This window comes from Acanthopagrus latus, chromosome 22, assembly GCF_904848185.1.
Source record: "Acanthopagrus latus isolate v.2019 chromosome 22, fAcaLat1.1, whole genome shotgun sequence".
Lineage (NCBI taxonomy): Eukaryota > Metazoa > Chordata > Actinopteri > Spariformes > Sparidae > Acanthopagrus > Acanthopagrus latus.
Genome location: NC_051060.1, coordinates 8538771 through 8556824, shown reverse-complemented (window position 1 = coordinate 8556824; position 18054 = coordinate 8538771). Strand labels below are relative to the sequence as shown.

Here is an 18054-nt window from a genome sequence, read left to right as displayed (position 1 = left end):
GACATTAGGAAATGAATACTAATCTTATAAACAATGGGTCACTGATTTCAGAAAGAGGACAACAAAAGCAAACCTCTTCTTTCTAGCTAGCAAAAGCTGATTTTGATGTCTGAAATATCAAAAGTCACTGGCAGATTTCTCATCACCGCAGATGTAACCAGCTTGCTGTTTAACATAACGTTAGCTCCATGAATCGGCTGGCTGACAGTTACGGGTGCTGACTGTCAACAGTTGATTTTGATTTTGAGTCTCACTCCCAACTCGTCAAAAACAGATGCTTTGGAGTTGAAACTCATGAATAAGCCTTTCTTTCGAATAGCAGGTTTAAATGTTTCCAGTTGGATTGTTTTAAAATGAGAACCCACTAAAAGTGGTTTGGATGGCTCCACACATGATCTCATGTTAAAAGGTTGAGGAGAAAGTATCTTGTCCAAGTTAAAAAGCAACACCTTCTCACTCCCAACTCATCAAATATAGAAGTGTAAGCTGTCCCCCCTCTGGCATCAGGAAGGGCTCGATGATCAAGCTTGCAATTAACAGCCTACATAATATGCAACTTCTGCTGAGATTTTCAAAATAAAGCTTACTGAAAAACACATGACATAACATTTTCATGGTTAGGTTTTGGCAACAAAGCTACTTGGTTAGTTTGGCAAATCATCATACCTCGCGTGAAAATAACCTCACTTAACATAACTTCCGTAAGATAACATGTGAGATAACTTAATCTTGAACTCTCAGTCACATACAGGAAGTGGGTCCCAGTCTGCAGGGAGAGGCCCAGTGCATGACCCGTCCCCGACTCTGACTTTACTTGCTCTTTATACTGCTGCTCTCGGGGGGCGTCTCAAGCAGGCAAACAGTGTCAAACTGACCAGGATGCTGCTTTTGACACATTGGTAAAAAGTGAGCCCTGGTATCATGTCTGGTCAGTTTAGCTTGCATATGTCATATTTTCCATTTCAGTGTTACGTGAGAAGAAACATTAAAGGTGAGGACAAAAGTGTGTGTTTGGTGAACAAAACACTTAATTCAGGTAACGTTGCCCGAGGTCGCTGGAGTGTTAGCTTCCCCAGATTTAAAGAAGAGCATCTGGGTGACATCTGATAAGATATGTTGAGATAACTTTGCAGCATGTGGATGTGGATTCTGCAAAAAAAAAAAAAATACACACATATATATATGAATTGAAATGAAAATATAAGAAATATAGAAAAAGAACAAACTTTTAAACTTTAGAAACAACAGGCTGCACAGAACTTTGTGAAAACAAGTCAAGGGACCTCAGCGCTGAAATCCTGCCTCTGGAAATGTTTTTATAACCAGCTCCAGCCTGCATGGTTTTATGTCAGCTGGTGGCAAAAGGTGGTGATGTCTTAACACAGTATCGATCCTCTCTGAAATAAGGCAGTCAGTCCACGCACAGTCATGAATACCATTCATTGCAAATGAATTGCTCCGCCAGACATCGCCACGGACACTGAGCGACTAAATGTGCTTTGCCTTTAAAGGACGATTCCACGTGCATCAGATGAAATGATTAGGATGAGCAGTAAGTTTAGCAGAGAAACAAAGTTCAACGACAGATTTCAAATAGAAAACTAAGAGTTGTCATTACAAACATCCGTGCTGTGGAGGCATGAGGCCCAGGCTTAATTCAATTATGGTGTGGTGTTAAGATAGATACAATTAACACAGTGTTATTTTAATTAATGTAACAGTGAGGAAAGAATCAGAGGGGAAGAAGCAAGGAAGGAACAAAAATCAGCGAAGTGGGGAAGGAAAAAGGGAACAAGAGTTATAAAGAGAGGTGAGAAAAGACAAGAAAGGAAAGGTTTAAAAAAAAAGCAAAGAGATAAGAGAGGGGAATGCAAACAAGGGACAGAAAAGGAAAGAAAGAATATACGCAAGAGAAAGATGAGAGACAACAAGACGGAAGGCAAAGGGACAATCAAGGCTGGATAAATACGGAAAGGAAAGTAGAAAAAGTGCAGTCATGAGTGTTTAATGAAAAGCAAAGTGCTTTCAGTCAGGAGTTTTACGAGAGCCATTACCTCTGTGTCCATATCATTACACTGTCAAAACACAGAGCGACTCTTTGATTAAAGCCTCTCTTGTTACTTAAAGGAGAAGATGGGAATCACCGCAGCAGTTTGTTTCAATGACACTTGATTTAGAACAAAACAATGAGTTGTCTAAAGCTTGGTCAGGAGAGGAAATATTGTTTCTGTTCCCCTCTTTTTTAATCCGGACTTTGACATGTGAGCAGAGGTAGTGGTGTTCCTCTCTAGGAACTACTGAGAAATAGTGAAGCATATATCACATTTAAAGTTGTACACACGTATCTCTGATGTTTTAGATGTATGAATTTATGTCTTTTTCATGGTTTTTAGATTATTGATTACTGCTTATAGTTCAGGTTTAACTGTGTGGAATTAGTTTTTATGTCAGATGTCTGAGCGAAATTCTGTACAACCACAACACAGAATCAAAACTTTGTTATAAAACACAAATATAAATCCACTCTTCTACTCATATTCTATTGTCTATCGTTAAAAACAAAGTGTTTCTTTGTCACGACTCCATATCAACTTTCACCTGAGCTCCATTTGATCAGCTTGTTTCATCTGACCTTTAGAACAATTTCCTCACTAACATCACATCAGTCAGAGCTGACCTCAGTGAAAAATACGTTGTGTTTCCTGGGAATGTTTCACTATAGCAGTCACCCCATGCTACGCCTGGACGCCGTTAATGTAAACTAGCAGCAGTAAAACAGCTGTGACGCAGCTGTTAGGAGCTTAAACAGTGAACTGTGAGGCTGTAACATTAGATCACATGAATGCATCGTTTACTCAGAGGCCCTCGTGTGTAGATGCTATATGCAAATTGAATTAATTCCATTACATTTATTTTACTGACCCTTTTATCCAAAGAGAATTGCAATAAGGGCTGCGCAGGAATGGCGGACCCCGCCACCAACACTGAAAAAACAACTCTTTATTCTTTATTTACAGAACATAAACACACTGAATGTGCAGCATAAGATACTGCGTTTTATTTTATGGACGTTTTCAGGATCGTGCTTGTCCTCACATCCACGACAGCCCACACTGACTTCTTGCCGTGGCGCGGTCGACCCAACATGTAGTTTTATTTTGAAAGGGAGACAACTTTAATTCCAGCTTAATTCATGCTGAGGAAAGGTGATACAACAGCCCACCTGCTCTTTGAGCATGATGGTCTTAAAATTAAATAAACAGTTGATTTTAACGTCTTTCATCAGTTTCTGCCAAAGTAATCTGGAGAACTAACAGGAGCTTTAAAATTGCCATAAATATGCTGTGAAATATTGTTTATTGCAGGTATACTTCCTAATGTATTCTCTCTTACAGAACTTCTACCACTTATCAGGCCACTTATCTTTGTTGGCTGTACACATTCGAAAGGAGTCATTACCTTCCTATTATAAGACACAAAAAGATGTTGCTACATAAGTCGACTGTGTTTACATTTTCTTTTTTTTTTTTTCACGTTTCAGACGTTAAACCTTAGGCAGTGAAATGATGAGGAGCGGCTCATCTGTGATGCTAAGTGAGTGCTTCTGCTTCGAGAGTCATTACAAGCAGCCGCTTTGTTTCCCTTCAGCTTTTCAGCGAGTAAAAGCCCCGATCCATAATGGATCGTGAGGCCCAATGAGCCCAGGAGAGCCGATATATCTTTACACTCTGAGATGTTTTATTGATGGGAGCAAGTCAATGTTCACCTTCTCTACGCTGATGGGATCACAATTACTCTTTATGGCACTTCAATTTGTGGCACGGCCGTGCGAGCGAGTTTGAACAACTGAACTTTTACGGGCAACGCGGCTTGTTTGATGAAACGCGAGGAGGAGGAAGAAGATGTCAGGGAGGGGGCGGAATCGTAAAGAGCGAATCTTTGCTGTGCTCACTAACCCGTCACTCTAATTGCCCTTTTAACATGGTGAGGGGATTTACTGAAAGGAGATGAAATATGTCAAGTGAGTGAAAATGTGCAAGAGAGAACATTAAACTTCTAATAGGACTTTTCGCATTACGATACCTCCCTGGAAGAATGGCTCTGCCAATTTCATAATTACATTGTTTCAGCTCATTAAATATATGATTATTCCATGAGGAGAGATTAGAGACGGGAATACGGCGGAAAGAAAACCTGACAAAGCGCTTGTCTCTCATTGGGCAGCCAAGCATGCTGCTGCGTTATGCCCTTTGGAAGACATTTTCAATACGGTGGATATGGAAATCGTTATTCAACGGCGATGGATTAATTTGTGATCCTATTGTCATTTTAGAGGCCCGGTCGAGGTTGTCGCAGGGCTTCGGCATGTTTCATCAGAATGCAAGGTTGTCAGTTTGGATCTGTATGATCCTAAATCACATTCAATTTAATTCGGACTAAAATGGACAACAAACTACACTCGTAGAAATAAGATGGGTTAAGAAAGGGTTCTCTCTGATCCACCCAGAAGCATTTTATATATATATATTTTTAAAAGGGGTTAGTCGAGGGTTATTTGTAAGACTGATTAAACAAATCCTCTCCTGGCTTTTTCTCAGAGAGTCTCACCTAGTTTTCTATCGCTGTTCCAAGAAGTGTGAATGTTTTCTCAGTTTCTCAACTTTGGGTTCTAAATGAAACACTTATGAAACACAATATGAAAGGATTTTTGGTAGAAGCCCCCTCAGTGGGTTCTTGTTAGCATACTTAGCATGTGGAAAGGCTCTAGGTAAGCACTTACAGGGGGTTCTACCAGGAACCAATAAGGGTTGTCCTGCGGGTGACGAGCAGAAGAACCCTATATCGTTCAAGTTTTATCTCTAAGAGTGAGACAGTCTTGTGGTGGGATCAGACCAGCAGCGACCCGTCAGCATGTTCCCGTCCTGACACATGATCACGACATTAGAATGTGAGCACTCACACACGTCTTCAGACTCTGCGTTCATTTTTATCTGAAAACACCTGTAAAGTTTCGACAACTCGGCTGATATCGCTGTGACGGAAATCTGTCCACTCACAGACTACTAAAGACTGCTGCTTCTGAGGTGTCTCCAGGTCAACATTTTGCCGTGAGGGGGTTTTGAAAAGAGAGGCGTTTTCTCCTCTTGGTCACCGGGATTAAAGTCGACCAGTTTTAGGGAGGTGAATGAAGCATTCCTGCATCTGTGGAATATTACAAAAAAAGGAAATGTTCACGGAGCCGGAAGGAAAAGCTTTCGATTTCTTGGCTGATTAACACTCCAGTCGTCACCTGTGCTCACGAACTTTGTGTAGTGACCGAAAAGAAGGAGAACTCAGATATGGGACAAGCGGCTGAAATGAGTTTCCTCTGCAGGGTGGCTGGGCTTAGCCGCGGAGATAGTGCGAGGGGCTCAGAAATCAGAGTAGAGCCGCTACTTGAGGCGGTTAGGGCGCCGTTCTTTGGTGGTATAGAGGACATTGTGGTAGACTCAAAAAACACTGGAGAGATTATGAATCTCATGTGGCCTGGGAGCACCTCAGGATACCACAGGAGGAGCTGGAAATCTTTCCTGGGGGGAGGGACGTGTTGGGATACCATGCATGGCCTGCATCCACCCTGGATGGATGAGGAATGTTCAGTAATAAATAAGGAGCAGGGTGGGATTCAGGGGCTGTTGGGTGGTCTTGTGGTGAAAACAGTTCATGCCAACACTGTCATAGAAGGAAATCAGTGAAAGAAACCCCAGAGAAAGTCCAAGCAGATGACTCTGAGAGGCTGGAAGTTTGGCAGGACAGAGTTTTCTCGCTAAATGTTCGAGAACACTTTTAAGAACTGTCCAGACCAGACGCAACCGCGCACACCGCAGAGAGCACCTGGTGAGAGCAACTATAATTCAAAAGATGTTTCCAAGCGCAGACCGCTTGTGGCCTCCGCGTGGACTTTGGATCGCAGCTGGTCGCCTCGGTTCACGCTGTGACTGCTGGTAAAACTTCATCAGAGCCGCAGCACTCCGGAGCCGCTGGAGACGAGCTCGGTTTAAGACACATCTTCCTCAAATCAGATGGAAGTTGACAGTGAGAGCGCCGCAGTGGCAATCGCTTCAAAGGGAGCAAAATAAAAAAGAAAAGCAGATTGAAAAACACGACTTCTCAAAAGACATCGGAGGAGACCATAAGCGAAGGGGGGGGGGGCTCCAAATGTGATGTAACTCCTTTTCATCTCATAACATTGGAACACGGTAAACCCAGACATCAGGAGAGATTTGTGACGGATCCGTTGTTGGATTGACCCCTCTGCTCCTCGGATCAATGTTGGCCTTGTAGGATCTATTAGTATGTATAACACACACACACACACACACACGGACACACACGGATACACATGAATACACACATAGATACGCACTTTCAGTCTGCCACCCCTTCCCTTGAGCTCCTCATCCCTATCAAACCTCTGTTTTAAATCATAATTAAGACGGACAGATTATGAGTGCAAAGAATCTGGGTTGTGTCACTCTCCCCTACTTGTAACACACGCACACTTGCACACACACGCACTCACACACACACACGCCATTTCGCGTCATAAAGAGCAATTTAATCTCTGAAGGCAAAAAAAAAAAAAAAAAAAATGTATTTGCATGATATCATTAATCCTTTGCACACAGCTGTGGAGGCATCTGACACGTCTCAAGCACAAACACGTGTACGGACGCACACCCGCGCGCACACGCCCTTAACACGTCCGTTCATCAGGAGCTGCACTGAGAATGGCAGCTCCAACCTTTCTCTCGGCTTAGAGTCGACGCTTTACAGTAATTGCTCACGCGATTCATGACAGAAGCCGCGAGGTATCGCTAAAGAACATCCACTTTCCGTGCTCCCCACCCCCACCACCACCCTCCTCCTCCGTCTCTCCACCTCTACTATTCTGGTAATTAATTTTCTCCCCCGGCTCCTGAGGTGGTGTGTGTGTGTGTGTGTGTGTGCGCGGTTGTTACCAGGTATTTCATTATGTGCTGATCCTCGTATTCTCCGGTGTGTCTGCCTGCACGTCTCAGCGGTGTTTGCGAATTCTAAAGAGGATCTTTTCCCGGGTAGCTCAGGCTCCTTCAAGGACACCAGGCGCTCCAGAACACATCCACGTGAAATTTCCTCTTTATTGCGGAAGTAGGGGCCCTGACAGGGAAGTGATGACTACGCACCGCCAGAAGCCGCCTCGGCATTTCGAGCCACACACTTGTGGAGCGTTCAGACGCCTTCCAAGTTGTTAAGTTCCTCTCCACAAGAATTTAAGAGTCTAAAGGTGTTTTGAGACAACATGCAAAGGGAATTGGAAGCAGCCTGTTTGCCTATAAAGTCAATGAAAAGACACGAGCAGTGGCTCTGCTCCGGGTGGTGCACACTGAGAAATCTCTATTAGAACAGGTTTATTTTCATGTAGGTTCTCACAAACAGGAAATGTGCCTCTTCTTTTTGATCACATAAATGAAAAGAAATGACTTTATGCTGTTATGGATATATCTTTATTTTATTGGAAACCTACCTCATCGTGTTTGTCTGTTTATTTTTCAAATTTTACGGTTAACATCAACACCTGTATATCGCAACACCCTTAATTTTAACTGATGGTCTCTGAGATTTTCCAAACTAAAATTCTTCATATGCCTGTGAAAAATAAAGTGTCTCATGTCCCGCGTAGAAGATGCAGAGTTCATTTAAGATGTTGGAGATTTAGGAGGAAAAAAAAGAATGTGATTAAAGTAAAACTTTCTGTTTGTGTACACGAGAGGAAAAAAGGTGCTTAAGAAATGATGAAAAAAAGAGGAGGAGGAGTTCCTGCTGTCTTTCGACACATCAGCTAACATCCACACATGCTGGGAAATCACCGTTTGTGGTGAACAAACACAGACTACAGAAATACTTGACAGTGTCAAGTTGTTAGCATTCAACCTGAATACACATTCTTTTCTTTTTGACCACATTATTACCCGACCTGATCCTGAACCACTGCAGCACATAAAACCTCATGTTTTCCCAATATATTAATAATAATATTCTATTTGTATACAACGTTTGTGTGCAGACATCAGCTAACATAATAGTCACCCGCCAACCTTTACTACCTTTATTTAGACTCAAAGATCATTGAGGGCAGACGTAGTTTATTATAATGTTTAAAAGGACATAAAAAATATTAAAAGATACAAAAGAACAACATGAATTAAAAGAAATATATAAATGCAACTGATGGAAGATTAAAACAGGTGCAAACAGAAGCTGATTGGTTTAGGATGGCTTATTAAAATTCACCGCATGGTATCAAAGTGTTACATTTTAGGGTGCTTTGTAAAGAGTTTAAGGTCATGCGGACAAGGAAAAACTAAAAGCAGATCTTCTGAACATAGCCACAGGGGGTGTAACTCAAGACTTCCTGCTGTTCCTTCACAGTAAAAGCAATAAACTGCGTTTCTTATTTGAAGGCGTCATACCGAATGCTTTCTTACCGCTTTCGTCTGTCCAGTTCTTCTGTTCTTCGGCATCCCTTTCTTTTCCATTTCATTTTGGGCGGTCAAAAAAAATCACTCAATTAAAAATGGGACAGTTCACCCCAAAGATTTTACAAGTGCTGTTAAAACTGCTGATTTACGCTTCATGCTCTGGTTTAAAGAGGACACATCAAAAACAAAACTATAACCTCAGCCGGTCAATCCTGAGGAATTTCGGTGGAAATTCCAGGTGAGGCCCACTGAAAATCGAAGTAGAAATTAAAGCTCTGTAGCCATAAAGATACATGAATGAGATTTAATATAAAGGAAAATGATTCAGGTGGAAGAAAAACTGCTCACAAAGCCATTTGAAATGCTGTTTGTGAGCTTGTGAAGAGGCAGAGGCTGTTGTTTTGACACTGGCCTTGCTGGCTCAGCAGGCTAAATGCCATTTTATAGCTATTCTGAATAAGTTGTTTATATCCTCCCCTACAAGCTGCTTAAATCCTGTGTGTTCCTGTGTGTTTTGAATGCCTGTTTACATCTCTTTGTGCTTTTCCTCCGTCGGCACCTTTCCCCTTCCTCTTCCCGTGTCTTTGCTGCCTGTTTTTCTCCATTTCCCTCCTTTTTGTCTCCATTCTCCCCTCTCACCTCTGTCTTTACTTTCCGCTCCCCCAGGTGGATTTCGCCTTTACCGTGTGGCAGAGCTTTCCGGAGCGCATCGTCGGCTATCCCGCAAGGAGCCACTACTGGGACAGTTCCAGGTCCCGCTGGGGCTACACCTCTAAATGGACCAATGACTACTCCATGGTCCTGACGGGGGCAGCTTTCTACCACAGGTACAGAAAAACACGATTTTTACATACCTAGACTCCTGTAAAATAAATATGTGAAAATTTGAAAAATGCAAACGCTTCCTCAAACCAGACTTTGATTGTACAGTTGCAGTTTTGTTAGGTTGATGCACCAGAACTGCTTGGTTAGGTTCAGGGCAACATATTGCTTTGGGTTGAAATAAGAACATAACTTATGTAACGTTGATTATGTACGTAACTTAAGCAGCAGTGTGTCTGGTACGTATGTACAGCAGTCTCCTGGGTAAAAGTCCTGTGTTTGCTCGGCCCACCTGTGCACCCCAGCCTCCTCCCTCACCTGACATCTTCCTTTGCTGCTGTAATACTTACTACAGCCACTAGGGGTCAACAAGGACAGCTGATAAAAAGTCCTCCAAGCCCGAAGTAGCAAGTGCATGCAGGAATTCGATGGCGGGGGAATCCAACTAACATTATTTTCTTATGTTATTATTTTCAAGATGTGACACGTTTTAGGGCTGAAATTAAGTCAATATCATTAATATGATAGTCTACATAATAAAGACTAATTTAGCCTCTGAGGAAGTGTTTTTTAATGATGATCATTAACTGGAAGTCATTACTGCTTGTTAAGTTAACTGGATACACGGTGAATGAAATGCTCTTTTATCACACTGATTTAAACGTTAGCTAATATGTGAACTGTCATTTAAAACAAGCGTTTAGGGGGATATAAAACAGGGAAATCTTTAATCTGAAGAAGCTGATGTCAGGGTTCTGCATCACCTGTCAGGCTGGTTTATTCCACTTTAACAGAAATATTTATTCCATCTCCACGAGATACAGACCACATTAAAAGTCATCCCTCAACAGTCACATCTTATTTTTCTTTTTTTCTTTTAGCGAAGTAATAGAAAAGGAAATTGGATAATACGATCTTTCTCCACCTCTCTGTTGTCTCATGAAATGATTGTCAGAAACACAAAGCCGGGACTGAGAGGGGGGAGAAAAAAAAAAAAGGAAGTGGCAAACTGAAGTATTAAGCAGAGCGGTAAATTGAACGGAGGAGAGTGTTGCTCTCTGAGGGGATTTGAAGCATCCTGTCACGCAGATAAACAGCTCTCTCATTGTTCTATTGTCAGGGCGCTCAATGCGACTCTTTAGTCCTTTTGTTATTTAAAATCTCAAATGCCAACGCAAGGCAGCAAAAATGAGTCAGCAAGTGAGAGGGAAAGGTGGAAAGTGCTCGTGTGTGTGTGTGTGTGTCTGCTTGTGTGTGAGCGAGGGATAGCAGACTTTGGCAGGGAGCTAACAGAGGTGACAGTGATCTAGTGCTCCCACGCTGCCGAGAGAGCAACACAGGGGCCGAACTGAACGGAACCGGTCGGAACGGAACAAAGCAGAACAGAACAAACGTGCGCATTTGATAAAAGTGAATGAATAAATACACAATTCTTTCCTTCCTGTCGTGTGTGTGTGTGTGTGTGTGTGTGCGTCAGATACTACCACTACCTGTTCACCCACTACGTCCCGGCCAGCCTGCTGAACACGGTCGACCGCATGGCTAATTGCGAAGACATCCTGATGAACTTCCTGGTGTCGGCCGTGACCAAGCAGCCGCCGATCAAAGTCACGCAGAAGAAGCAGTACAAGGAGACCATGATGAGCCAGGTAGAGCCTTATCGATAGCTGCACACTCACGCGGAGGTTTGGAGTGGTTTCAGTCCACATATACAGAAGAATTTCCAGAAAAGAGCGCAACACCTTACGTAACCATAGAATACTTACATTTCTACTGTGTATCTGGTGATAAAACCCTCATATATGTAAGTACCTACTGCTGTTATACAGCTAATGGAAGTCGGTTCATTGAGATGAAAAAAAAAAAAATATTTTGGTCAAGTACTATTAAACTACTGAGAAGTAAGAAAGATAAACAGATAGTGGAATACAGATAGATAGAAACAGTGTTTTGAATTGAGGAAGTCTAATGTCTTCTCATCACTGCACACAGGTCTGTTGCCTCTTCTCCTCTCTTCTGCAGAAGTCAAATTCATCATGGATGTAATAGTAAAATTCATTGAATGAGTTTCCACTGCGTTTTATTACATTTTGGTTTTATCACTTTTCCACCTTGACAAGCATAAAAACTTCTTATTGCTATGTCAAGAGGTGTTTTTGATTTTTTTTTATTATCAGGTTGGCAAGCAGTCATCCTCAAGACTAGTGACTGGAGCAACAAGCGCAGAGCAGCACAAGGACAAATATTGAAAATCAAAATGAGCTGGAATGAGTTGCTCCATCATTAATTTTAAGAGCTAACCGGAGAATCTGTTTAATTAAAAATCTGGAGAACACGAAGTCCTCAGATCCTCTTGTGCTGTGAGTTGGTCATGATTGTCATATTTTCACCAGCCAGTGTTCTGCCTGCAGAGATTGTGCTGTGAGATGCTGGTAGTATAAAAAATATGAACATGATAGACTGAACTGCAGTGTTTGAAGCCATTGTGATCATATACAAATGATCATTTAGGAAATGACCCTGCTCCAATGCACGGGTATGCAACCTTTAAAACAATCTTAAATATTTGGTGTCATGCAGTCTGACAGTCGGACAGCTGAATACTAAATCCTCATCACACTAATTAATTCAGATTAATGGAATTGTTTCCACCAAAAAGAAGTCTTTCCCAAGGAGGGTCACGTAAGACTTTAAGGGTTAATAATATGGTTGATGGTTGAAAGAATCCACCAAAAGCTAATCATGGGTGTTTGCAATGTGTCCATGTGATGATACAAGTAGTAAAAAAAAAAAAAAAAAGTAGCTATGATGCATCTTGGGTAATGTACTGTAGACGACAGGTTTTGAAAAGCAGTCCGCTGGTCTAGCATTGGACTCCAATAACACTGTTGAACTCATTATGGGGAGGTTAAAAACAAATTACCGCAGTGGAGTCCTTCTGCTGGAGCCACAAAAGTATTTATACTATTTTTTCACATATGCAGAAGCACTACGCAAGACCAGTAAACACACTCTAATAAAACTGTGGAGTAACTCTTAACTAAGATTAAAAAATACTTTTACTTAACCTGGCTATTTGCATTTTCTGCTATACTTTCTCTTCACTACAATTTGGAAACAAATTGACTTTCTTACTAAACTATATTTATTTGACAACTGTAGCGTCTAGTTACTTTGCACATTAGAAGCTTCATCAGAGCCAAAGTAGTGCATTTTGAAAATGAATTTATCTGCAATTGGATAACTAAAATGCTGAATATCAAGACTATATCTGTCGACCTGTAGTATACAATATGATTTACTTTTACATGTACTTTTGATGCAAATGTACATTTAATATCAGATACTTTAAGCCTTTTTCTCAGTACTTCATATTGTTTAACACATTATTTGCATAACTTTTACAACACTAATTCGTTATGAGATGTTTACCACCACCAGCTGCTTTGGTTCACTGACATTTAGCTTTAATGTTCAATCTGGCACAACAAACCAGTGTTATCACCCAGAGAGACAGTCTATTTATACGTGACTCAATAAAGATGTGAGCGTGTCGACTCTGGAGAACCGGACTGGTGTTCCCAATACATCGGCAAGTGAGTGTAGCCCTTACTGTGGTTTAACATCAGGGATCCATCTGCATCTTTGTGAGCCGGTAACCAAGTGTGTTAGGGCCTGACGACGTTAAAGTTCTATGAAATGTTTGAAAGGCTAACGCGAGTCCTCTCAGCAGGCCACTTAAAGATTATTCACTTACATTAATTGGAAGTTTTGTGTTGTGCCTCGCAGTAGTCGAACGCCCAAAGCTTGACGACTCCGTGATGCCGTCGTCTCCTGCTGCTTTCTGTCCTCACCTGGTTATTTGAGATGGATGGCAGAGGGGGGTGGGGTGAGCCCCCGGGCGGCTGCTGGTAGATGAGTCTGAGAGGGGGCAGCCGAGGGCAAGGTAGAGGGCAGCACCCCCCCTTTGATAAGCTGTGGCACGGGGGCGGAGAGCGGGAGCAGATCCATCCTGTGCGCCGCAGGAGGGCGGCAGCGGAGGTGCTGAGGGTCGGGTAGAGTAATGAAAGTACAACAAAGAGGGAGTCAGAGACACAGCACAGCTCTTAAAATTTAAAAATGAGTAAATGAAGGATCAAAAAAGAAAAGGAAAGAAAGAAAGAAAGAAAGAAAGAAAGAAAGGGAAGGCGGGAGAGTAAATCTAGGTTTGCAGCGCTGCCTTCACAATTAAGACATTAATCACGGCCTCCATTCTGCCGAGTCATCGTCCTGCCTGTGGTCAGGCCATCAATCAGCACCTGACGTCGGGCTGGCCACACGAAGCACATGCAGACTTTCACACACACACACACACACACACACAACATACAGGGTTATCCCGGGGAAGGTCAGAGCTGTATGCAGCCCGAAGCTTCTCTGCAGTTAATGGACGAGAATCTTTTTTCATCTACTTGTCTGTTTATTAAAAGAGAGTTCATGTTTCTCCCTGAACCACATGGCCTTAAAACTGCCGTCAGGCTCTCTTAATGTTCTCCAGTGGAGTTTTTGACCACTAGTAGTGCTGTGGAGCAGAGTTTTGATACAAGAGTCTCTATTTTGTTTTCGCGAACAGTTCCACACTGACGGCGAGTTAACACGAATTGTGCGCATGCAGGTTTTGATCAGCGTGTGATTAAAGGTGCAATTTGTAAGAAATGTCAAATTCATTGGGGGGAGCATATAACCAGATTAGCTAGTAAGCTCAGTTAGCCGTGCATCTAGCAGTCCAAACTGGGTGCTCGGATCTATGCGGATATGCACAGGAGCTTTGGAGCCTAGCTGGTTAGCGTGCTAGCCACAGCAGATAGCTCTGTAGCACAATTCATAGATACAGTTTTTCTCAAAACTGTTATTTCTTCACATTTTGTTGATAATATTAGCTATTTTTTTGTTTTCCACTAAAATTTTTACATATTGCACCTTTCAGTAAATGTTCCATTCCTGATGTTCCATTCCAACATTAGGAACTACAGTTTGTCTGGACAATGACCTGCAACCGAAAGCAAGACTCCAACACAACCACACAACTGAAGATCAGCTGCAGCATGTTTGGCTCTGTAACATCCCCAGGTAATGTGAATCCCGGCTGTACAGTCAGAGCGAGTTCATTTTTACCAACGCACTGACTGACCGACACAGTGAATTACATAACCTGCAACCTGGAGCCAAAAAGCGTGGAGGCAGGCTGTACTTCCCAGCAATATGTGAAAGACACTTCATCTGAAGTTTTCTACTTCTCTGACTCTCTGCACTGCTCTGCGGAGCGTCAGCGGGAGATTCCCACAGAGTGAACCAGCTGGTCAGGTCGACCGGCTCCGTCGGCATGACGAACCTTGATTCTCTGGAGGAGCAGAGCTGTGAAAACAAATATTTGGAGTTGCAGTATGTGAGAAACACCTCCTGCCATGTCATGACAAGCTGTCCACGAGAAGGAGCAGCTTCATCAGCATGGAGCCTGCAACCCCGAACCATCATGACTACAGGCACGTGGGACGTCTGGGATGTTAAAAACATACCGGTCTTTGCGTGTCTACAAGAAAGGGGAAGCCATCAGAGCATGGATACAAGCAAATAAGTCAGCGTGGGGCCATTTTTTTGTGTGTGTGTTGTTTCTAGAGAGACATATTCAGCATCTGTCAGTCACACAATACCTTTGAATATCTAGTAACCTGACCTTATAGCTGATGAGACACACTCCTGTACAAACCAGCTACAAGGAAGAAATGAAAGCCAGGTTGAGCTGAATCAGAACACTGCTGGATGCTGGATGCTGGATGCTGCCTGCGATGTGTGAAAGCCCACAGTGAAAACCTCAAAGCGAACTTTAATTCAGCGACAGAAGCAACATCATCAACAAAAGCAACGGAAGTTGTACACTAAGTGTGGAAAGGACAGACAGCAAGTGATCCAACGATTATTCAGTAACACCTACACATCCTGCTGTCCTTGGTCTTTTTTGTCGCCCTGTTGATAGCAGGTCACGTTGACAGTGCTAATCTTTGAGAGAAGAAGAGCGAGACGTTAAAAGTTGAGGGAGCTTTTGTAGATTATTAGTTTTGTTGTGACATCTATTATTATTTAATTATTTACTCTGTTAGGACTGTAAAATTTAAAAAAAAAAAAAAAAAAAAAAAAAAAAAAAGGAAGTGTATCAAAACATTGGTCAGTCACACAAAAAAGAGACTGTTTGTGTTTACTTGTTGTTGGTTTTCTCACCAGGGGACACTTAGCAAGAAGTTAGCAAGTTTGTTAGCGCTGATAGCCTCTTTTTTCCCTTTCAGTCCAAGGGGAAGGGGAACAGGCAGGTACAAACAAAATAGTTCCTCCGATAGCATTTCCGGCCATCAGCTAGCTTATCAGCTACACAAGGGATGGTTTATCAGGTAGGACTCAGAGGTATGAATACATCTTTTGAATGAACTTTGTGCTACTCCACTAGCAGCTAACATCTTCGTAAGTGATGTACAATACAAAGACAAAAGGTCAGAAAGTAAAAACAAACTCTGGTAGCTATTGTGATGGGCTAGCGCTACTACACTTCTTACTCAGCTGTTGTTAGCCATTAGCTCACTAGCTACAGTAGTAGTAGAATGTTTATTCACACAGGCCCTCTTTTTTTACTTACAGATACAATTCAGTTATTTAAAAAGTTCACGTAATTTAAAAAATCGATTGGATCTTTTTGACATGTGTTTTGATGTTTGGTTATTTCTCATATTAGTCATGTTCGCAATAAGATTCATTGATATCATCACCTGCATTCACTCAAGATTATAAAATGTTTGGTTGATCTTTGTCCACTATTTTTACCCTGATGAAAAGAATACCTGCAACCAAAACTGGTCTGTGTTTTATTACTCTGCTCTGTAAGTAATGTTTTGAATAAATGTTTTTTTAATCTTATTCTGGTATTTTTGTTCCTGCTTGACGCTTCAGCGCCAAAAGTTTGGTTTTCCTTCTCATGTGCTGACCCTTTACTTCAGTAGCTCTCGATCACACCACCACCTTAATGTCAAACATTTAATTGGTTTCTATAGTCACAACTAACAATCACCAACCATCCAGAAACAAATGTTCCATGTGAGAAGTATTTTTCCTGAGCCGCTTTTCTAGCATGACCAAGCCTTTTATGTGTGTTCAGTCGTGATTTAGTTCCTGTAATCTGTATTTCAGCTGATTGGTTTTACACAATACATCACGACACAGTCAGTAAAATCACAATAAAATGATTCTTTCCCGTTTTTGCAGGCATCTTTTTGCACAGTCAGGATTATTATCAGCCTGCCCCCCTTGTTACATTACCCGCTGCTACAGCACTCTGTTGATTGATTCCTCTGTTGTTCTAATGCATTTATCCACTCCCTCTCTCGGTTTTTCAAAGGGCTCCAAGGCATCTCGCTGGGCCGACCCAGACCACTTCGCCCAGCGACAGACCTGCATGAATGCCTTCAGTCATTGGCTGGGTTTCATGCCCCTGCTGCACTCCCAGATGCGGCTGGACCCTGTGTTGTTCAGGGACCAGGTTTCCATCCTGAGGAAGAAATACAGGGACATTGAGAAGCTGTGACGGCACAAGGATACACACCGAATCGTTAACGGAGAGAGAAAGACACAGAGGCTGGCCTTGTGAGTGCGTGCTCCTTTGTTTCCTTTCCGAGAGGCTGTGGCGGGAACACACGCACGAAACGTGAACATTTATGAGGCTATAAAAGAAAACTCACACATGCACTGGACATAAAAATGATAAAACACTGAGGTACGCAGCAGAACATTAAACTGTGTGTTTCTATGAAAAAAAAAAAAACACTGATACTGTATGCGTGGTTGTTAACAGCGAGCGTCTGTTAATACCGCCATCTGTGATCATGCACATAAAAATGAATGCATGGAGACACATGCAACAAAGACCTGGACACAATAAAGACAGTCCTGACCACAGACGTACGTGTGTGTATGTATGTGTTGCATGGTTGGAACAAGGCGACTGTATGAGGACCTGAAAAACATCTTGTGTTTGAATAAAAAGAGGAGTTTGTCGCTGAAGTTGGACTGTTGTCAGTAAGGACAACAATGTATGACAAAAGTCTGAAGAGATTTATGGACAATAGCTTGTATTCTTTCAGTTCAAGGACACACTCTCTGGGTACTGTGTACAGAAAAGATATAACATGAACAAAAGGGACTGTAGCTTCATGGTCAGGCTACATGACAGCTGTAACTCCAAAACACCCAGAGACAATAAGCCTCTTGTATACTATTGTAGATTTTCAGCAGCAGTTGATGTCTATATGAAGAAAACAAAAAATAAAATAAAGAGATGTTATAAGTCAAGACCACCTGTTCTTGTCTGCTCTCTCAGTCGTCCTTGCTTCCCCAGTTCCGTGAATCAGTTCTTTGCCAAAGTATATTTTTTCCTGTTTTTCGTCTCTGACTCTTCTGCCCTCGCGATGCATGTAGGTGTACACCGAGCCACATTTCCAGTAAAGGGTGACGATGAGAGCTAGTGATATTGACACTGTGAAAACAGTGTGGGCCAGCAACTTCAGTGATTAATAATCGAGTTAGAACGAACACACTGGCGGCTTATTAGTATGGTGAGGAGGAAAAAAAGATTTGCAGAAGTAAAGGCCGCCAAATTGGTTATTAAATCAAGTATCATCAGTGAAAGATCAACTTTATTTACCCAGAAGAT

The 18054-nt window shown here is 42.2% G+C and overlaps 1 protein-coding gene across 1 annotated transcript in view; it reads left to right on the top strand.

Moving 5' to 3' along the window:
- Positions 1-17693, top strand: part of LOC119012419 (exostosin-1) — a 264612-nt gene extending 246919 nt beyond the window's left edge. The window contains exons 11-13 of the mRNA XM_037086241.1: positions 9168-9328; positions 10801-10972; positions 16744-17693. Coding sequence (XP_036942136.1) covers positions 9168-9328; positions 10801-10972; positions 16744-16929 — 519 coding nt within the window. The 3' untranslated portion in view covers positions 16930-17693. The remainder of the gene's footprint in view (positions 1-9167; positions 9329-10800; positions 10973-16743) is intronic.
- The last annotated feature ends 361 nt before the right edge of the window (positions 17694-18054 follow it).